The following is a 22,827-nucleotide window of genomic DNA, read 5'->3' as shown; positions in this document are numbered from 1 at the left end:
CTCGCTAACTCATCAATGCAATGTATTAAAAATGTCAATACGATGACATTAAAATGTCAACATATATTTTGTTGAACTTCAATATATTGTGTTGATATTTTAATGTCACTGTATTGACATTTTAATACACTGCATTGATGAGCTAACAAAGTTAACAATTTAAATAGTTAGCAATATAAAGCCTCATGGTGGAGTTAGTATATAAAAATATTTAAATTTTATAATATACCTAAATGTTTACATTGTAGCGATGAATGTATTTTTTATTCATGGCTTCATATAATCCCGCAATAATCTGAGGACGATAAAACTAGAGAAATTATTTAATACTCTGATTCTATGAATACGATTCAATTCTAAAAAGTGGCATTATTACTACATTTGGGCTGGTTGGCCATGCCATATACATTGACAGTAGAATTGGGCCCAATTAAGCCCATGGCGTTTCGTTTACAAAACCCCAATGTTAAGGTCAAAGCTCCCCCCTTCTCTGAAAACCGCCAACACAGCCAGAATCACATCCTATCCAAGCGGCGAAGCACGGCGTGAATCTGCTAATTACACCGTATTTCTCTTCGAATACGACTCATCTTGCATTCCTTTACTAGTTAATCGACACATTTATTCGAATCTATGTCTGTAATTTTTTGCAGGAAAATGGCGGACAAGGCTGTCACAATTAGAACAAGGAAGTTCATGACAAATCGCCTCCTCTCGAGGAAGCAATTCATCATCGATGTGTTGCATCCAGGAAGAGCTAATGTTTCCAAGGTCTGTCTTTTTTATTACATTGTTCATTGTTGATTTACCTTCATTATTTTTGTTTTTGCTACATTATTTAGCTCAGAAGTATTATAAACATATATTTGTATGCTAGCAATTCTTTTAGTGTTTATAGATGTTAGAGAAATACTATGTAATTAGGTATACTGTTATGATGTCATACGAAAATAGCTCGATTTGGATAAGGAGAGAATACATATTTTTGACTAATGTTTGTTTGGTGAGACGATAACAGTTCAATTGATTTGCAATAGTGTTTCATTTATCTTCTTATGTTAAAGAATATGTTAATGGAGCATGAGAAGTAATAGGATTTTTTAACAACATAGCTATTTGAAAACAAGAATGTATATCTAGGAAGTATGTTCCTTATCTTATATATCTCTGCTTTGTTGAAGGCTGAGCTGAAGGAGAAGTTGGCTAGGATGTACGAGGTTAAGGATACAAATGCCATCTTTGTGTTCAAGTTCAGAACACACTTTGGTGGTGGCAAATCCACTGGCTTTGGCTTGATTTATGATTCTGTAGAAAATGCTAAGAAATTTGAGCCAAAATACAGACTAATCAGGGTAATTTATCTATTTTATTTAACTTAATTTCTTTATCTGTGCTTATATCAGTTTGGGAAAATGTTTAGCTAATAGCTTTAGCACTGTCAGTTAAACTAATAAACATTTTCTTATCAGGTGGTGTAATTTTGTGTATTATTTGATGGGTGTGTAGCTTATTATTTTATTTTCAATCATTGAATTATAAACCTGTTTTTGCAACCAGGATTAACATATTTTAGTTATTTTTGTCTGAGAATTTTATGATGCAATTACTTTATATTGTTTCAAAGATGTACAGACTAAGTATGTTCTAAGATTTTTTTTTTCTCATTTTCAAACATGTAAACTCCATCCAAAATCAGAGCATAAGTCATGTTTAACAGGCTATTGGTTTCTCTATCTATGTTGGATTTAAGTCATTGTTTCCTATATCTAACATTACTCACTTTTGGAATTCAGAATGGCCTTGACACCAAGATTGAGAAGTCAAGGAAGCAAATGAAAGAACGCAAGAACAGAGCGAAGAAGATCCGTGGTGTCAAGAAGGTATGAGTGTCCTTTCACTGTGATTAGCCCTCTAAAATTTTGTACTCACCTACAAGACATGAAAAACTCCTGTCTTTATTTTCTTCTGTTGGACCTCATATTGACACGATCCGGTTGCAATGCTAACATTGGTTTTACATCATTGTGTAGACGAAGGCTGGAGATGCTGCCAAGGCTGGAAAGAAGAAATAAGTACTTTAGCATTTTATGTATTTTGTTTTTTGCATTCTTGAAGAATATCATAAGAGCGTTAGTTTTTATGATGTTTAGTTAAAGTGGCGCAGAAATTTTGAGGTGTTACTTTCATGTTTGAAAGCTGTGTTGAATCAAATTTACCATCCATCTTAGATTATTATTCTTTCGGAATTGATTCATGACTTCATTGTTTGTTGTTTTGAAATTGGTTAGTATTGCACCTGCATCCTGAGTAGGGTTGGCCCAAAATCTGCTGGGCTAACTCGATTGACATCCTCACACTTGGTCAACTTATACACACATTCAATTTATTTATTACTAGTAGTCATTTTGCAAAATTGTTTCATTATTATACTTTGCATTGAAAATCTTACTCGGATTACTCTTAAAATTAGGTGAAATTTAATTCTCTATTTCTCTATGAGAGGGAGGCTATGACCATTTTATGAAAGGCAGGTGGCAGACAGGGTCTGAGTGCCTATGAGAGCATCCACAATAGTATCCTATAATCAGCGCAGGCCTTTCCTGCTAGGACGGAATGGTTAAGGGATGATCGTTTTGGCCGTTTTAAATATTTTGATTTTTTTAAATTGAAAAAAAAATTAAACAAATAAAATTTTTAACTTCCTCAAATATTGCTGTTTAATTACCGTTTGTTCTCTTTCTAATTTTTATTAATTTTTGTCCTCTAATTCATCCCAAACTCATACATAAATACTCCATTCATCACCCATTTTTTTCATTATCAGGTTGACCCGGTATCATCCCATTCTGCACGATCTGTCATCCCTAACTATTAGCACAATGATGGTGACATAATATTTTGTATTGTAAATTGTTTATAATGTAACATCTTCAAATATTTTAATAAAGTAACTTAATCAAAATTGGAATTAGAAATGAGTCACCCACCCCTTAAAAGGACTTGTAAGGGGGAGGATTATCCATCCTTGTATGGATGAGATATGATCATCACTAAGTCAATATGGGACAAGATTTTAATAGTTTTAACACGCCCCCTCACGTGTGGGCAGGAATAACATATCGGACTTCCATCACGTGGATAGGCAAGAGAGGTGATAAAGAGATAAACTCCATCATCGACTAGGGCATGCTTGTGAAAAATGGAGAAGAAAATGATGGATAATTCTTCATTGAAGGAGAATGAAGAAAAATGCCGATAAAATGCTTAACAAAGAGAGAGAACGAAAGGGGGAGAGAAAGCGGAATTTTCATTATGGACTACATATTTAATAAGTGGTGTTTACAAAAATACAATAAAAGTCATTTATATAGGCAGATAATACAAATTATTTTCAATTTCAACAATTGGTTACATGGTATTTAAATGTCATTTATTATAAAATAAATAATAAATTAAAATAAACCTTCAAATGATATATAAAATTTATAGTATTGTATACCAATCAATCGACATTTTATTAGCCAATGATGCTAATGGAAAATCCATTGGACAAATATTAACATATGTTGAACGAAAAATTATTGTTATAAATTGTTCCAACGTTAGGCTTTTATTTTATAGTAGTATACTGAGATTTTATTACTACTAGCCTGAGATTTTATTTAATTAAATTAATTAAATGGGTTTGGATGTAATTTATAATCATTCAATTTATAATTTATGATTGGAAATTTAATTAATATTGGTTAAATTTTAATTATCGCCATATTTTCTGCCGATGTTTCGGCCCAATTCATTACCAGCCCAAACATATGGACTTAGGGTTCGTATAAATAGGAGAGTGCAATGTAAGCACCAGATTAGGGTTTTTGAATTTCTCAATCGGAGTTTCGCCGGCTCAGTGTCCAGTGCAATGGTTCGTCTGTAAAAATCACACCGGGATTCTGTTTGATTAATCGCTATATTCTTCTCCAATTACAGATTCTTCTGTATTTTATTTTTGCTAACTCTTCATTTTTTGCAGTCGCTTGTTGCCAACGAGGATTTCCAGCACATTCTGCGTGTGCAGAACACAAATGTCGATGGCAAGCAGAAGATCATGTTCGCCATGACCTCGATCAAGGGTATTGGGCGACGTTTCGCCAACATTGTCTGTAAAAAAGCTGATATCGACATGAACAAGAGGTTTCACTCCTAATTGAATGTCTTAGTTTTCAATACTTTCTCTTCATAGGGTACTTTCTTTTCGATTTAATTTTACTTGGAATTTGTGATGTCTATTGCAAATTGAAATAGCTAGTTTCGTTTTATTGCCCCTTTTCATAGTAGAGGGGAAGAATAATTGCAAATTCTGAATTTCGTAATCGATTGAACTTTGATATAGTGTAGCAACGAGCTTCCTGATAAGAAATTCCACAACCATTATTTCATTGAATGATTGCAGTTGCTATATGCTTTAGGTATCAAAATGTTAGTACTACTTTATTGGTGAACAATAGCGAATGAATATGATTTTATATATATCGTTTCTAGATAGATTCATATTTATTCCTGTGAATTTTATACCGTATTCACATTGATTATATTTTTATTTTGAGTAATTCATTTGATTTGATTGTCTGTTTGAAGGAAGTTTTGCCTACTTATTTTAAGTATCTTGTTTACCTTTCCGAATATGTGTTAAAGTTGTTTGATTTATAACTTGAACAGAGCTGGTGAGCTTTCTGCTGCTGAGATAGATAGCTTGATGGTGATCGTGGCCAATCCCCGCCAATTCAAGATCCCAGACTGGTTTCTGAATAGGAAGAAGGATTACAAGGATGGGAAGTTCTCTCAAGTGACTTCCAATGCCTTGGACATGAAGCTCAGGGATGACCTTGAACGTTTGAAGAAGATCAGGTCAGATTCTACAAATATGCACTTTCTTTGGTATTTACAAGTGGTTCTTCTTCTTCTTCGTCTTATGCTTGCATCTCCTGTTTGATCCCTGCAGGAACCACCGTGGTCTGCGTCACTACTGGGGCCTTCGCGTGCGTGGGCAGCACACTAAGACTACTGGTCGCAGAGGAAAGACAGTTGGTGTCTCAAAGAAGCGATGAGAATCTTCAGTTTCTGTCATTATTATGTATTTCTTGGCTTATCACATATATATTATCTGAGATTGGTATTGTTGAGGATTTGAGTTTTTGATGCTGCTTTAGTTTTGTCACGTAGGACGACAAGCCAATAGAATTTATAATTTGATTCACCGAGTACTTGCTATGTTTGTGATCGTTAATGCTAGTTAAACTCAGCTTCCTTTGAAATAGTATTGAAAGTTGATTTCCTTCTGCTTTAATTTATTTGAATTACATTTGGGATAGAGTTTCTTAATTCCTTCAATATTTTTTTGTTTGTATTTGGCTCGACAAGACTAACCTGTGAATTGTAGCATCTCCTTTGTCGCTATTTATGTGGGAAACACTAGTGATTTAACTCAACAGCTAGTTAGAGCGACTTTCACAGATTATTTTGGTTTTGTAGGACCAATAAACAGTCGGACTCTATTATGTGTCCATAAATTCTTTTGTCCAAAAAGCTATGGTGCAAACAATATTTTCCACTTGTAAATTTTTAATAGTGCTTTCTTTGTTATTTATACGTCTAGAAAATAGGTTGTTTAAAGAGCATCCGCAGCGGTAACGTTGTCCGTCCTGCTGGCAAGGATGCTCATCGTCCTTGCTACTCTTAAATAAGAGCACGTCCGTGCCGCTGAGCAGACTTACGTGGCGGGCTGCGATTGGCCAACGGCATAGATTTTTTTTATTTTAAAAAAAAATTCAAAATTAATTAAAAAAAATCAATTTTAAATATTTTTTTTCCACTTCCCAATTAATTATATCCAATTTCTACACACTTTTAATTTATTTTTCAATTTTCCCAATGATACCGGATCTCCGAAGAACATTAGGAATAGAGGACTAATCTTCCACGGAGGTATTTTTTAATTATGTAATTTTTAATTTATAGGATTTTAATTATGTATTTTTTTCTTTAGTCCTCCACGGAGATATTTTTTAATTATGTAATTTTTAATTTATAGAATTTTAATTATGTATTTTTTTTATTTTCTAAGATTTTAATTATATATTTTTATTTTTTAGGAGGTCACATTAGGAATAGAGGACTAATCTCCACGGAGGTATTTTTTAATTATGTAATTTTTTAATTTATAGGATTTTAATTATATATTTTTTTAATAGTCCTCCACGGAGATTTTTTTAATTATGTAATTTTTAATTTATAGAATTTTAATTATGTATTTTTTTATTTTCTAAGATTTTAATTATGTATTTTTATTTTTTAAGATTTTAATTATGTAATTTTTATTTTTTAGAATTTAGTTAAGTAATTTTTATATTGTAGAAATGTTTGTAGTAATTGAAACATTTAAATTAAATAATAGAATGGTGGGATCCTTGAACTTGTGGATGTGTGCCCTTGCCTGAGGACAAGAAGTAAAAGTGGGTTAGTGCCCACCTCCGCTCTTGTTATTTAAGAGCAAGGACAGAGATGCTCTAATGAGGCTAATGTCTTATTTGAATGGAGTACAGATGTCACGACCGCACTCTGCTAAGGATAGCAAACACGGTTTATCGCGACTAGGGAAGGATTAAAGAAGCGGGGGAGAAAGGGGAATCTTGGCAAAACTGATATGAATGAAATTAAATTGGAATAACTGGCAAAATATATCAGAGTGCATGACACAAAGGAACATAAGCTCGTTATTTACATTGCAGCGGAAGAGTCAAGAGAGAATGACACCGTGTATGAAGACACGATGCATCCAAGCATTTATCAAATGGAAACACATTCGTCATCCTTGCTCAACATCGCCCCTCGTCGTCACCGCTTAACCTGCATATTTAGAAATATATGCAGGGCTGAGTACAAAAGTACTCAGTGAACACATTGCCGAAAAATACACATATACATTTAAAAATATTGTCAAGCCATCATCACAGTAACACTCAGGGGTTTTATTGAAAAGACCTGAGCTTACTAAAATTATTCACATTGGGCTGCAGCCCCTTTTTCCTGTACTTAGCCATATCTGATCATCTTGTGCCGATGAGATGGTGTTCTCATACGGTCACCTTCCCTGGCCATCATGACAGAGGTATCCTTGTGCCGGGAAGGTGGCCACCTTCCACGGTCACCTTCTCTGCCGTCCGTTCACGGCCAGAGGTATCCCGTGTACACTAGTCCGAGCGGGGACACCACCCTCACTGGGACCCGAATTCGACTTATATATCATCATTCATAATTCACTTGGCCTTAGCCAACAGATAGACATCATACACAAAACATTTATGGCAAGACAACATCATTAAAATCACGAACATGTGTTCGAGTTTTTCACAAAATATAATTTGTACTTTTAGTATAAGAAAGCTCACATCGTTCGTTGAATTTTCTTAACTTGAAATTCTCGTTCGGACTTTAACTTGCAAAGGTAACCTTTTTGGAAACAAAACAATATAATATGATATACTAATCAGACTTCAAGAAATTCTTAAACTTTAATAGGAATGCATGCCTCATAATTAACCCATTTCATTCTTCGCTTATCCTTTAAAACATCTAAAACTCATATATTATTTGATGTTTCTTCTTCTATTATTTTCGGGCTTCGACTAAATTGATACTTCATACATTGCTACAAATTTTACGCAAAACTATAATAACTCGGATCACAACTAATTATCTTAGCTTACTTAACCATTTTATTTTAGACCCAAAATAATTTAAATTCAAAAATTGGGCCTAACCCCTATTTATTTAGTGCAGCACCAATTAAAATTGGGCTTACATTCAATTCCTTTTTTCTAGGCCCAAATCACTAAATAATTAGCTCGAATAAAGAACCCACTCATTCCTTCTTCTCCTTCCTCGTTCTATCGAGACTAACAAAAAAGAGAAAAGAGCTCTTTCCTTCCTGCCTGCTGCTGACCGTCGGCCAGCCTCCCTCCGGCGCGTCGCCTCCTCCTCTTCCTCCTCCGGCGGTCTCTCTCTCTCCTCCGTCCGTCCCTTCTCTTTTCTCTCTCCCTCTCGCTCCTCCCTCTCTCGTCTACTGCTCACGCCGCCGCCGCTGCTGTCTGCGCGGCCGCTCGCCGTCGTGGCCCTCTACGTCTCTCCCTCGGGATCCGCCGCCATCACCGATCACCGCTGCTACGTAGCGCCTCAGCCCCCCTCTCTCCCGATTTGCCGCTGCCGCTGCTGTGCATGCACAGGCAGCGGCTTCGCCGCTTCTTCTTCGTGCCTCGCGCTGCCGGAGCAGCTCCCCCGAAGCCACCACAGTCGCCGCCTCCTCGCCGAACTCCCGAAAGGTAAGGAATGCCCAATTTTATCATTTCCCCCTTTTGTTTTATTTCTAAAGATTAAATCTTGAATTTCAGTTTGGTGTTTTTAACTTGTAGATTTGTAAAGGTCTTGAAATCATTGAATCGGTGACATATCGGGGTTGTGGGGCTGTCCTCGTGTCGATGGGTTGTCTAAGTCCATTCGCCGGAAATCCAGCAGATTCGTATGCGTGAGATAAGTTTTCCAATTAACTAGTCATTAGAGTGTATGCTTCCTTCCTTTCATTTCATGAATTTGGTGATTTTGGGGCATTTGTCTTACTGTTATGGATGGCTTAGTGGTGGAAGATGATGTTAAACTTGACGTGTATTTGTTGATGTTACTTGGGCAGATTCTACTTTCAAATTATGGATGTATGTATGTGTATGAAAGAAAGTAGAAATGGTTTGGATGTTTACCTTGATGATAGGTGGAAAACGTGTTGTTGATTGTAGGCTTCATCCTACAATTATCTTCAACTCTTCTTCCTCTTCAACTCTTCTTCCTTGTACTACTCTATCCTATGTGAGTGATGTGGTATGAAGAGAATGTGTTTGACAGCGATGTGTTGCTTAAAATGGAAATATTTGGGGTTTATATAGAGTACTGACTCTTCTCTTGCAAGTTGTTGTGCAAGTGGAGGGGGTTTTAACATGGGGAGGTTTTACTTGTGGAAGGCTTAACTGCCTAAAATATCTTCCAAGTTTGTGATGGATTTTGGGTATCTTACTCTATCTTCACTAGCAAGTTAATTTGATGTTGTACAAGGCTGATTTTGTGTGTGAATAAGTTTCAAGGTAACTTTGTAGGAGTATTGTGAAGGTGATCGAGAGGAAGAAAGAAAAGAATTTTGTTTCTATTTATAGATATATTAGCCTTGTATGGCAAGTTGGATATAGGCAACCTTTTTCAAAGATTTGATATCTTGTTGCAGAGGTCTGATATCTTGCTTTTTTTTTTTTTTTTGCATGATCTGCTCCATCCATTGCTTTTAGCAAATCTTGTGATGATATTTTCATTTAATGCAAAAATATGACATGTTGGCGTAAAAGAATTTGAGAAATTATATGCATACTACTCACTTGCAAGCTCCTCATTATTTTATTTGTTATGATGTGTGAATCCTCCCAAATGAAGTCTTCTCTAATCCATATTACTATATATTTTGATCCGGACATTAACTATAATTTCTACTAACTTCCCATATTATGTAGGAACATCATTTGGGGATATTGGTGACTGTGTTGGACTTCGTTGGGATACGAGCATTGTCGTCAAACAGACTGTCCGAGACTTGCACGTCTCTCTCTAATTGTAATATAATAGAATTTTATCAGACTTCGGATGGATATGTCAGACAACAGTATGAACTTTTTATTTAGATCTAATCCTTTAATAGTACTTAAAATACTTGAAATGTTCGTTTGAGAACAAAGCAACTATTATTTATAATTCTCTATAAACGTAAAGGGTAGGTTTTAAATACTACAACCATCACTTATATGTTTTTTTTCTTTAGGCTAATAATAATAATAGTAACAATAATAAGGCTTTTTCTTTAGGCTAATAATAATAATAGTAACAATAATAAGATACGAAAGTTCGGGCTTTTACAACAGATGAGTGAGGCTTATGTGATTCAAGTGTTTTAGTCACGGACCATTTCATGCGCAAGTCCATTTATATAAGAAAGGCAGTTGTACAGTAATTTAGTAGAGTAGAAAAAGGTGTACAACACCAGCAGCAAAGGTTGCACCATATTTACATATGTCGCCAAAACAAGCTTCTAAAAACGAAGTCACTTCTGATTAAGCCTTGCCGCTGCGGCAACAACCGCAGCAACGCCCCCGGGGTTGGTGGATAGATCATCCTTGTTCCTGGCCTCAGCATATATGACCGCCTCCGCATCCTCCCTTGTCACCGGCTTATCACCCACCAGTTTCTCACTCGCATCCTGCAAAAATATAAATCACGCGTAACGGAATAAGATACAATCAAACCAAATTAATCTGATTTTCAGATTCAAATTTACAGTTAAAACATCGGCGAGCGTGGTCTTCTCCTCATCCCTGGTGGCGAGGATGGTCTTCTTCTCATCCCTGGTGGCCTGCATGTTGTGTGCAGCCGCGGATTGGGCCTCAGCCCCAACGCCCCCAGCCACAACGTGGCCAAGCCCAGTGGCGCGAACCTCGGCCGCCTGTATCGCAGCAACATCACTCTTGTCAACCGGCTTGTTTCCCGCGGAGAGAGCTGCTGCCTCCAGTGCCTCTCCAATTGTGACAGCCTCACCCGCCAGTGTCGATTTAGACTGATCAATTTGCGTTCCCACCGGCAGACCGTATTGCCCCACCACCTACATTATATACAACCACTAAAAATGAGGCACATAAATTTACCAATAATCTCAAGAATTACAAAACTTACTTGACCGCCAATAGCTTCGGTGACAACACGGTAGCCTCCGATATTGGCTTCGGCGATGGTTGCGCCATGCTCTCTTACGGCGCCGGTCATGTCGTCGTGGCCAACCACGCCGCGGCGTTCGTTGAAGTCGGCGGCTGATTGGACGACCGAGGCGGGACCACCCTTGATGGTATGGCCGTAGACGGCAGTCTCCGCCGCCTGCAGCGCCGCGGCATCCTGTGGGGCGATGGGCTTCGAAGCGAGTTGGCCGGAGACCTTGAAGACGTCGCCGTACTTGACGGGCTCCGGCGATCTCTGCGGCTGTTCTTGACTCATGATTGTTGAAATCGGTTGAAATTGAGTGATTAATTTGTGTTTGCAAGTTGAATTTGACAAGCTAATATATAGGTTTATTAAGTAACTATTGAGTTTGTAGGGTGGCGCGCGGTGGTTAAGCGGTGGCTGCTTCGTTGGCATTAAGGGTACACGTCAGCGACGTAGCAACTTACACCTGCTCATCTTTCACACCTTTAATCTCCTTTTTCTTTTTTGATTCTTTTGGATAAACACACCCAATCTTTAAGTAATTTATTTTGGTTAAATTTAGTACGTATTCCAACTCAGTTGTGATTAATGTGTAGTAGTATAAGTTTTGGGATTTAGGAATCGATCGATTTTTGGGGTGTAGTTAATCTGTTTCAATCAACATATTTAATAGTATTAAATATAAAAACACATTTATCTTTGATTTAATTTATTCGATTCCTATTACTTTATTCTATTCATTTATAATAAAATAAAAAAACATGAAATCTAAAATGTCATGATCCAAGGAATAAATCATCTTCCATGGAATCGTGGGAGTATAAGTTAAACTCATAATTCATTTATTCATTTGTAAATATAATTTTTTTAAAAAAATTATGAAACTAGTTACCTATTGATACACGAAATATACCCAAATCTTGGTTTTAGACCCATTCATTTTTTTTATAAAAATACATTAACTTAAATAATTTTTTATTTCTCCTTCGTTCTAATCCCATTATCGAATGACTCAATTTTTCAGAATACAATGTGATATTTGTATTTATTGTTGGAAAATGGTACCTACATAAATCCAAATTCTGACTAAATAAAGGAAAGAAAAATACTCCCTCCATCTTTTTGGAGGAATCCCATTTGAGTGTGGCATAAGTTTAGAAAAATGTAATGAAACATTTTGTGAAAAAAGATAATGGAATATAGATCTTATTTTTATTATTAATTTTATAATAATAAAATGTGAGTAGAAAAAGTTAGTGGAATATAAGGTTTATTATGAAAAATTTTAATCGAGACTTTTGAGGTAGAATATTCAGAAATGGTAAAGTGAGATGGAAGGAGTATAATTAAAGCTTACATATTGAATTTTAAAACAGACCCTGAAGCCACCGAGTGAATTATTATTATTATTATTATTATTATTATTATTATTATTCAAATTTCTCTAAATAAATAATCAAATGAATAATAAAATTTAGGAATACGGTACAACTAATAGAGTAAAGCTGAGGCTTGAGTGGAGTATGAAATCTTGGTTGAATATCCTAAAAAAAAAAAAGAAAATTACTACTATTTTTTTAAAATTGATTAATAACTTTAGTATAAATGGGAAATATTGAGGAGGGGCAATTGGCTCTTACAATCCCTCCTAGCCATATTGTAGGATGTAAAAAATATTTACGAAATTTGATTTGAGAAACTGGTATTTGTAAAAGGTTTGTGAGAGACTGAAAGGTAGTGATTTTTAGCACACAATTTATCAGGCTGCTTCATAATTTCACTGAATTATGAGAATAAATGATAATGAAGCTGACAATTTATTTTGAGTATATGGTAATGTATAATGCATATTTGCACTATTTCATAAAAATAAATTTCATAGAGGTTTTTAATTTAAAATTTTAATTTACTCGAGGTACTCATTTTTCGAAACTAATTTTTTTCTATTTTATTATTTTTAGTCTCAAGGGCAAATTTGACTATTTTTATTCATTTTCATTTCTCTTCTCTTATTTCTCCATCTAATTATCATCTCATTCTCTCTCTTAATTAATAACTTTATTTTATGCCAAAAAAAAAATACTAATATTTGAGACAATATTTTATGCATTGCTGACGAAGACAGTGGTGCCAGGCCGGGCATGAATTCATATACAGTGTGTATGCTTTAACCCATTGAAATGTGTAATTAATAATAATTAAGCCTTATTACTTAAGCACTATATAGATGGAGTTGAACTTTTGTGTTCAAGAATGCTGAGATGTAATTGCAACGGAAGAGTTGCATCTATCACATGATTTTTTAAAAAATTGATACTACATCAAAAGAAATGTGCATCGTATATTAAGGACAAAATTCCACCAACACCAATAACGAAACTGTTCATAGATGCACCAAAACTGTGACTCATCATATATACAGAATACTCCTTTTCTATTTTGATTTTTTTTTGTCAAAAAACTTGATATAATAAATTATAATGGTCTCGTTAATTAATTGGCTAGAGTTCTCATTATCAAAATTTTCTTTACGTTTTACCCTTAGATTTGAAAGGGCAGCAGTTTTGCAAAATTCTTCAAGACCAACTGGCCAAGAAATGTGGAAGTTTGGAAGATATATATAGGACTTTCCCTTCTAAATATACCCGACAAATTGGTATCAGTTGAGAAATTCATGAATCATCATCTAATTCATGATGAATTGACAATAATAAATATTTCCGCTAATTCGTTGGCCTACTTTTGAAACCAGCTAATTTGTTCTATCAAGGAATAAATAATTCATAACCTCTACATAGTACCAGTAATTATGTAAATTGCACTTTCTACCGCATTTACGAACGCTTGTAGAAAAATATCTACAGAAATTCACACAATTTTTTTTTCTGAGTTTTGATAATATTTTGCTAGATTTTCCGGTTACCCGACACGTTACAGCCATATGTAGACGATCCTACTTATTGTATTTTTCTTCAAAATCCAAACTTTCATATAATCTCTCCATTCATAATAGTAGTCATATTTTTTCATTTTTATTCGTCCACAAATACTGGTCACCTCTCATTTTAGGTATGTTTTTCTCTAATGAAGTTGACCTTAGATAATTCTCTATTAAAAACATTTTAATTATTTTATGTTTATTATATCTCTATCGTACTTTACTAAATATGCATTGAAATTATATTAGTACATTGCTAAATATAATGAGTAAAATTAGCTACTAAACCAGATTAGAATATTTCCTACCTATCCCCACCTGAAATGGCAGATGGAATAAACGTGACTTGAGTCAAGGCAGTTGAGCTCCAAAAATCCAATTTCAAATCTACCCTCAAAAACCCAAACCAATTTAAAAGCTCCAAATCCCAGCCATCGACACCAATCCTTGTTTGAAGATGGCTTCATTAATCCTCCCAATTGTGTTAATCTTATCTTCGATTTTAAAGACAAATGCGCAGATCAACACAGCATGCAGCAATTCCATGATAAGCAGCTTCACACCATGCTTGAGTATCGTCGCCGGTTCCTCTCCGAGCCGGGGTTGCTGCAACGCTTTGAAATCGCTAGTCGAAAACAACATGGACTGCGCTTGCCTCATAATCACCGGAAACGTGCCCGTCTCCATCCCCTTCATCAACGCCAACTTAGGAAGTACTCTGCCACGAGCTTGCAGAACCTCCATCCCTATGCAGTGCAAATGTACCTTTTAATTTAATTTACTAGCTCCATTTTTTCATTACCAAATTTGAGGTTTAATCTCTGATTTTTTATTTTGATCATATGTTTTGCAGCCTCCGGTGTTCCCTTACCAGCTCCAGGTCCGGTATTATTTACGCCGCCTGCGCCACCTGCTTCGGAACCGGCCCTTCCTCGTGTTCATGTACCTGCTTCTGCTCCTCGTCATGCTCATTCTCCAAAAGGTAATTGCGATTTTGAATTATCTTACGTTGGAAAAGAGTTACTTCCTCTAGTCCCTATTAAATGTCTCATAGTATTTCCTTATTTGGACGATTTTCAATATATATCTCATTTTACTTTTACTACTCAAATATGAGATATTTAATAGGAATCGGAGGGAGTTGTTAGTAGAATTGAAATCGTGTATAGCATTGGTCAAATTTTAAGAGTTGAAATTTTTTTGTAGGTTCTAAAGCGGCGAGTGCGGCTGCTCCGCCGCCAGACGGAGGCTTGGATATTGCACCGGCGGCGGCGTCTCCTCCTCCTCCAAAATTCCCATTAGGTCCAGGTGCAAATCCGGGGGTTAGACCAGTGGTGAACAACAACTCATCAGCTTCGAAGCTATTTGCCGTTTCAATGACATATCTTGTTTTAGTGGTTGCAGGCATTATTGCTATTTAATTCTTCTGATCAATAATATATTTGCATGTAATGTTGTTGTTCGTCAAATTAAAGCATGAATATTTCGAGCATCATCGACCAATGAAACTTCAAATTTTCTTGAATTTAATCATGATGTTAAAACTTTTTTCTGCCGGACTCTGCTTGGTATCATTAATTCATTATATCGAGGGTGTCGAATTGAAATTAGATCACTTAGTTCCAAATTCAATATTTAGTATCATAAAATATTTAAATTTGAAATAAATTATAATTCAAATCTCTTAATTTAATCAACAATTTGAATTTCATATCCAAAACAGATATTCGGATTTTCAATTAATTAATACTCCCTCCGTTCCACAGTAATAGGGGCGTTTCGTTTTGAGCTCTCATTTTGAAAAAATGATAATAAATATTTAAAGTGGAGAAAGAGTAAAGTAAGAGAGAGAATAATGTAGTGAAGAGTCTTATCTACAATATTCTCTCTCTTACTTTACTCTTTCTCCACTTTAACTATTTATTATTATTTTTTAAAATGAGTACTCAAAACGAAACGTCTCTGTTACTATGAAACGAAGGGAGTATAAAATTGGATATTTCACACATTTCACACGTACAACATAAAAGTAGAACTTTCATTTCCTATTTACTAGTACTATATTAGTAGTATATGTTGGAATAATTGAATGAACAATTACATAAACCTCTCTATGATGATTAACCGAGAACGACGGAGAAGGAGCATAAACTGTAGAGCGGAAGCGTACCTTGATCCATAAGGAAATTGAAAAGCGGAATTGCTTTGCAGCGGCTATGAATCTTCCAAAGATCAGAGACATTCTTTGCAATAGTCTGCCGAGAGAATACAGAGATATTGAATGTTCTTCTGACGTCTGGGGACCATAACCCTAGCTTATATTTATATTAAATATAAACCCCTTTATTTTCTATTCGGTCCCCCATCAAATAGAAAATCCCATATGGTATCTACACTTATTTCCATAACAAAATGACACTTTAGCCCAAATTTTAATATTTATTAGATCACTTTAATTGGACAACTGAAAGATAGCCATACACATTGAATTAGTCACGTGGAAGCCCAAATTTCTAACAATCTCCCACTTGGACAACACATGACACCAAATAAATGTGTACAAACCGAATGAGCGCTCAAATATGCTATCACATAGTGTATTCCCAAACAATATTATTATCAACCATACCGACATAGGACTAAAGAGGCAGTCACCATATTTTTTCATGATTAAATCTATCAGTAATCACATATGCAAATATAATCAACAACAGATCAATTATGGAGTGTAGCATGAAAATTTCATGCAGGTGATCATACATGCCTATTTCCAACTGGTCCACCCAAAGTGAGATCATACCAAAAATAATGGACAAAACATAATACTTTATTTCTGCAGAGAATAACATGAGTTTTATAACTACATGTTCAAAACACAATATAGAGCAATAACCAAAACTACTCCCACTGAACGGAAGTACCCTTAAACAACATAACACCCATTTAGGCTACAAGCCCATGAAAGACCTTGGGTGATAGTCCCTTAATGTGGATTTGTAATCATCAAATCCATTCCCTTATGCTCTATATGTATTTTTCCAATCCGAACCCTTTCTTTACAACCAAGAAACTATGACATAACAAAGCTCTTGTTGTTTGGAATATAATACTGCAGAGTTATTGTCACAACATAACTTCAGCGGTCTTTCAATATCTTACAGTATGCAGCCTAGTGACAAAATTTCACAGTTATATTAAAAAAACTAGATGTCCCAAAACAAGTTACGAATTCTGTTGTCATGGCAGAAGTAGCTACAAGTGTTTGCTCAGCACTTCTCCACGAAATGGCTCTACAGCCAACAGACACACGTAGCCTAAAATGGACCATTTACTATATTGGCATCTAACAAAATCAGAATCAAAATACCTAATGATCTCTGCAAATGATCTGATTTTCCGTATGTGAGCATGTAATGCTTAGTTCTCTATAAATATCTCATAACCCGTTTTGCTGCTTCATAATGATCCATATCAGGTTATTGAAATATCTACCCAACATATAAACAATTAAAACCAAATTGGGTCTAATACACACTTGAACACACATTAGGCTCCCAATCACCGAAGCATATGGAACCTTCTGCATTTTCTAAATTTCAAGATTTATCTTAGGGCACTGAATGAGACTAGGTTTGTCTCCTTTAGTCATAGGGGTATTTCTTTACTTGCAATTATGCATCTCAAATAATGTAGGCAACCTTTTCACTATATCCCTTCTGTGTCAATCGAAAATTATTTCTTTCGATTTCAAATACAAAAGAGGCTTCCCCAAGATCTTTCATCTCAAATTTCTTCGAGAGAAAATTTTTGGTGTTAGTGCAACATATCTTTATCGAAAATTATTTCTTTCGATTCCAAATACAAAAGAAGATGCATTTTCTCCCACTGAACTTGTGATACACACAACCATCAATAACATTCTTTCTGAATCCCAATGAAAGAACTACTTCATAAAATTTGTGGTACCATTGACGAGAGTCTTAATTGAGGTTGTTGAGATTGACTTTAAATGATATCATCCGCATGAGATTGAATGTTTACAACAATATCATTTGAGGTTCTTAATATGCATCTTCTTCAATGATTAGTAATTGATACCTGATCATTATCAGAAGCAGTAGTAGGTGTCTATATTCAAAAGTAATGTTCCTTAACACATTCTTCTCCTCAAACTCAACATCCTCAAGGAATACTATATTTCTCGTCCCAAAAATTAGTTCCTTTTGTGGGATCATAAAATTTAAAAACCCCTAAATTTTTCTGGAAGACCAAAGTGAGAATATATGCTACAGTCTTTAATGCCTTTCCCTAAAGCGAATGCGACAAGGAAGAATGATAAATCATACTCCTTCACATATCTTTAAGAGTTTTATTTCGTCTTTTAGCTACGCCACTCATGCTTGGTGACAAACACGGATTTTGCATGTTTTTAAGGACTAGATTTGACTCATTTTAAATGTCTATCATGCAAATTATGTTCTTAAATTGCATATGTTATACATTTGGTATTTTTGATGTGTTTGTTGATAAATGATAGAAAAAGGTTAAAAAAGGCCAAAGTGCAGCACCCTCTGTTCGAGCCCATTCTGCCAGCAATTTTGAAGTCCAATCAGTTATTACTACATGCCATTCTCTTTGTCTTCGAAAGAGCTTCACGTGGATATCTCGCACGTCTCAATCAGAGTTCACTAGAGAAAGTTATGACTATTCTACGAACATTGCGCAATGTAGTCAAAGCTGACGGGAATTTAGGCGAAAATTCACGGAAGAAAAGAAATTAATATATTGGGAAGCAAATCTCTCCCATATCTTGTAGGGCACGAAAATTATCAAAAATAAACCTTTTTTTCCACCCTATAAATACCTCTTAACCTAATTCATCATTCTTCATCTCAGAGCCTCCAATCCTTCCCCCTCTCTACACATTCATCCATCCATTCTATATTCCACACATAACCATCCATCTTCCATTGGAACGGAGCTCTGCAGATCCAAGCAAGAGAAGACTGAAGATTGAAGATTCAACCTTGGGTTTTATCTATTTCTTTCATGTCTCGTAATTTATTTGTAGTTTTTACTTGTCTATGAGTAGAACATCTTTTGTGGATTTTTTGGTGAAGATATTCAATTGATTTTCCGTGTTAGCTCTTGCAGTTATTTGATTTATCCTTGTGCCTTCTATGTTCAATTGATTAGCTACCTTTTGAATGCATCTTAGAGTTGATTAGAGTACTCAAGAGACGAAATAATTGACTTGGACGAGGGATAATTCACACTTTAGTTCAATAGAACTCGAGAGAGTTGAGTGAGGGGGTTTCTCACCTCGGGAGGGGGTTTAATCTAGTTAAGTGACCGACTTAATAACTCTAGAGACCGTAATTCAAGGAAGCCAATTGTGTTTTGAATCCTAAAATTCTACTTTCTTACACCTGTTTTGTATAATATGTTTTTATGCTTTCTTTTATTTGTTTATTTATTTTATGTCTAGTTTAATAAACCAAACCCAAAAATCTTCGTGTCTCTAGATAGTATATGACGCTTAGTATATGGTAGTCAGTTGCAATCTTATTCTCTGAGTTCGATATCCCGGTACTGACCTTTAGCTATACTAGATCTACCCTGTATACTTGCAGGTATTTTTAGTGCTAATAAATAGTGCATCAAGTTTTTGGCGCCGTTGCCGGGGAATATTATTGCTTTAAGCTGATATTGTAGAACAGTTGATAATACTAATTTAGAGTGTAATATTTTGTATAGTTTTGTTTTGATTTTTTTTTTATATTTGTTTTGCAAGGAGCACTGAAGTCACGTAGTTGTCACTGTGTGCACAGAAAGGAATAACAAGTTTCCTGGGTCCAGCAAATCCGCTAGATCACAAGGTCTAGGAACTCACTGGTCGTTGGAAAATCTCGGTCGTCGGACACACAGAGCACTTCTTAAAAAATCCTCAACCACTTATACTAAAACCTAGCACAGGGAAGTAGGGATCGATCCCACAGAGATGGATGCGTAATGATCATGCTCAAGGATTTGGAAATTGTTTTTGGGTTGGCTGCTGCCACGCATTTTTTTGGGTTGAGGAAATTAAACTAAACTTGGGATTTTAAACTACTACGCTAACAACTAGATCTAGGAGAAACAACAAAAGCATGCACGTAAACTAGAACCGAAATAATCGTTAGATCTGAGAAACTATTCTAAATTACCTAGATCTGGGAAATAAACTGACGGTGGGGACCATGACTGAAAAAGCAGAGTACGGACGAAAAGCTGGAAAAACAACTAACTAAGGTACTAACTAACAACGACATCATCTTCTCCAACCAATTTGCATAAAAACTCAGAAGAAACAGGTATGAGCGTAATCGGAAAAAAAACGGAGCCGACTAGAATTAAGCAATTTAATGAAGAACAATTAAGAACTAAACAGATCTACGGATACTAGACGAAGCAAACAGAAAGTAAACAGAAAACACAAAATCCATGCATAAGTCGACTTCCCCTGTTCAAATCCAACCTCGAATGCTAAATCCACTCCGGATCCAAGCATCCGACACAAACTCCAGCCAAAAACATTCCATAACTTCAGATTCAACAAACAACCTGAATTGTTGGTGGAGTGCTATATTTGATGTAGTAGAAATTGATCACTTTTGCTATAATTGGGTTTAGTCACTTTTTACCCATATTCTCTCACCTTACCAAAGAGCCTACATTATAACCTAAAATAAAGACCTTTCGGATTTTTTATTTTAATCACAAAGAGTAGAGGAGGGATTGGACTTCGAGCAAGCCTATGGTAAACTTTGCATGTTCCTTGATCTGAGAGCATACACCTTTTCCAATATACACCTTGAGAGTGAGTGATAAACAAACTTCTAAACACGTGTGAGCGCACGTACTTCAAGGTGATCAACGAGCTAGTAATGAAAATGCACTAATAAGCTTTGTTTGATTTGATTTGTATTCTTGTCAAACTCTTTATTTCTTGTTATAATTTTTGAGGCAACTATGAAGTCTAGTTCTTAGCATCCGTGTTTCTTTATTGATTTTTCTCTTGTTTTGTTTGAGGACAAACAAATGATTAAGTTTGGGGGAGTGCGATCCAGGCATGGTGTACAAAAGGACGATCCCACACTCTTCCAAATAGAAGACAAAAGGTCTTTGACATTGTTCACCTGAGTAGTCATTTCTGTCGTAGTATTCGCCACCACGGTCAGATTTGACTTTCTTAATGCCTTTGTTGAGTTAGAGCCTAACATCAGCCCTGAGTATTTTGAACTTGTCTAAAGCCTCAGACTTTTAATAAATTAAATATAGGTGCCCAAAACAAGAATATTCGTTTATGAATGATATAAAATATTGTTGATCATTCCAAGAAACCGAAGTGAATGAACCACAAATGTCCGTATATATCAATTCTAAAATGTATAGCTCTATTGACACCTAATTTCTTAAGTTTGGTCTGCTTTCCTTCGATACATTAAACACACAAATCAAGTTCTGAAAAGATAAGTGTATTCAATACAACATATGACACAAGTCTCACAATCCTTTATTTTGAGATATAACCAAAACACTTGTGTCGTAAATTAACCAAATTTTCATTATTTAATTTGCTTACTGATAAGGCTAATTTCATGCATCGGTTATATAGTGAAAAATACTACATTTTGCTGGGTCTAACACAGTTTCTAAGCCAGGTGTGTGACAGAATCGCTAGATCCAGGAGATGCTGGAGGAAACGGTCTAGCGAAGGAATGAAGGAGAAGTGAGCAGAACTTAAAGAAAAGAAGGCTAGAAGAAGGGAGTCAATAGCTGAGGGCAACAAAGTCTATCTATACCTCGCTGAGCCCCACTTCAACGCCTATAAATAGAGGAGCATGCATCACACAATATATCACTTTTTACTCTTAGCTCACACACAACACACACACTTGGGAAATGAGAGTTCTGGGTTAGTTTAGGTTTTAAGGGGTCCAATCTTCAGAGAAATTCCGTCGTAACACCGTCCACGTGAGGGCGAAGTTACAATCTATTTACTTTCGGTGTTTTTTGCACTCTATTTCGCTCGAACTTCACTTTTGGAAGTCGATTTGGTTGTTGATGTTACTGATTATCTATGCATTTCTTAGTTTTCGTTATATTTGTGATATTTCGTGTTGATCTACGTTGATCCTGCTGTTAAGAGTTTTTATTTCGGCAAGTTGCATGTTGATCTCTGTTTTTGTCATTTTGGTGCTCGATCTGAGAATTTGGCTGTAGATTTGCGGTGTTGTTGTTGATCGGAGGTTGTTGGTTGAATTTGAAGTTATGAAATGTTTTTTTTGTGGCTGGAGTTTGTGTCGGATGCTTGGATCCGGAGTGGATTTAGCGTCCGAGGTTGGATTTGAACAGGGGAAGTCGAGTTATGTATGGATTTTGAGTTTTCTGTTTACTTTCTGTTTTGCTTTGTCTAGCATCCGTAGATCTGTTTAGTTCTTAATTGTTCTTCATTAAATCGTTAAAATCCAGTCTGCTCTGTTCCGATTTCGCTCATACTGTTTCTTCTGAGTTTTTATGCAAATTGGTTGGAGAAGATGATGTCGCTGTTAGTTAGTACCTTAGTTAGTTGTTTTTCCAGCTTTTCGTCCGTACTCTGCTTTTTCAGTTATGGTCCCCACCGTCAGTTTATTTCCCCGATCTAGGTAATTAGAATAGTTTCTCAGATCTAGTGATTGTTTCGGTTCTAGTTTACGTGCATGTTTTTTTGTTGTTTCGCCTAGATCTAGCTGTTAGCGTAGCAGCTTAAAATTCTAAGATTAAGTTTAATTTCCTCAACCCGAAAAAAATGCGTGGCAGCAGCCAACACAAAAACAATTTCCAAATCCTTGAGCATGATTATTACGCATCCATCTTTGTGGGATCGATCCCTACTTCCCTGTGCTAGGTTTTAGTAAAGTGGTTGAGGGTTTTTGAAGGAGTGTTCTGTGTGTCCGACGACCAGGATTTCCCAACGACCAGTGAGTTCCTAGACCGTGTGATCTAGCGGATTTGCTGGACCTAGGAAACCTGTTATT

The 22,827-nt window shown here is 35.7% G+C and overlaps 4 protein-coding genes across 4 annotated transcripts; 3 read left to right on the top strand and 1 right to left on the bottom strand.

Annotated features, from left to right (window-relative positions):
• Positions 1-425: 425 nt before the first annotated feature.
• LOC125204001 (40S ribosomal protein S24-1) lies at positions 426-2,248 on the top strand. The gene is made up of 5 exons (XM_048102541.1): positions 426-565; positions 654-771; positions 1,182-1,352; positions 1,794-1,880; positions 2,031-2,248. Exons 2-5 carry the CDS (start codon positions 658-660, stop codon positions 2,070-2,072), a joined length of 414 nt encoding a protein of 137 aa, XP_047958498.1. The 5' UTR covers positions 426-565; positions 654-657; the 3' UTR covers positions 2,073-2,248.
• Positions 2,249-3,823: 1,575 nt separating this feature from the next.
• LOC125204000 (40S ribosomal protein S18) lies at positions 3,824-5,248 on the top strand. Its single transcript, XM_048102540.1, has 4 exons — positions 3,824-3,916; positions 4,025-4,185; positions 4,711-4,899; positions 4,994-5,248. The coding sequence occupies exons 1-4, from the start codon at positions 3,914-3,916 to the stop codon at positions 5,097-5,099; spliced, it is 459 nt and encodes a 152-aa protein (XP_047958497.1). The 5' UTR covers positions 3,824-3,913; the 3' UTR covers positions 5,100-5,248.
• A 4,801-nt stretch (positions 5,249-10,049) lies between these two features.
• On the bottom strand, positions 10,050-11,172 carry LOC125206040 (late embryogenesis abundant protein D-34-like). The gene is made up of 3 exons (XM_048105314.1): positions 10,807-11,172; positions 10,415-10,735; positions 10,050-10,336 (listed from the first exon to the last, which is right to left on the bottom strand). The coding sequence occupies exons 1-3, from the start codon at positions 11,119-11,121 to the stop codon at positions 10,181-10,183; spliced, it is 792 nt and encodes a 263-aa protein (XP_047961271.1). The 5' UTR covers positions 11,122-11,172; the 3' UTR covers positions 10,050-10,180.
• A 3,051-nt stretch (positions 11,173-14,223) lies between these two features.
• LOC125208605 (non-specific lipid transfer protein GPI-anchored 16-like) lies at positions 14,224-15,298 on the top strand. Its single transcript, XM_048108257.1, has 3 exons — positions 14,224-14,529; positions 14,622-14,750; positions 14,975-15,298. The coding sequence occupies exons 1-3, from the start codon at positions 14,226-14,228 to the stop codon at positions 15,187-15,189; spliced, it is 648 nt and encodes a 215-aa protein (XP_047964214.1). The 5' UTR covers positions 14,224-14,225; the 3' UTR covers positions 15,190-15,298.
• The last annotated feature ends 7,529 nt before the right edge of the window (positions 15,299-22,827 follow it).

This window comes from Salvia hispanica, chromosome 2 (genome assembly GCF_023119035.1).
Source record: "Salvia hispanica cultivar TCC Black 2014 chromosome 2, UniMelb_Shisp_WGS_1.0, whole genome shotgun sequence".
NCBI lineage: Eukaryota > Viridiplantae > Streptophyta > Magnoliopsida > Lamiales > Lamiaceae > Salvia > Salvia hispanica.
Note: the sequence above shows the minus strand (reverse complement) of the source record. Positions and strands in the feature narration are given on the sequence as shown.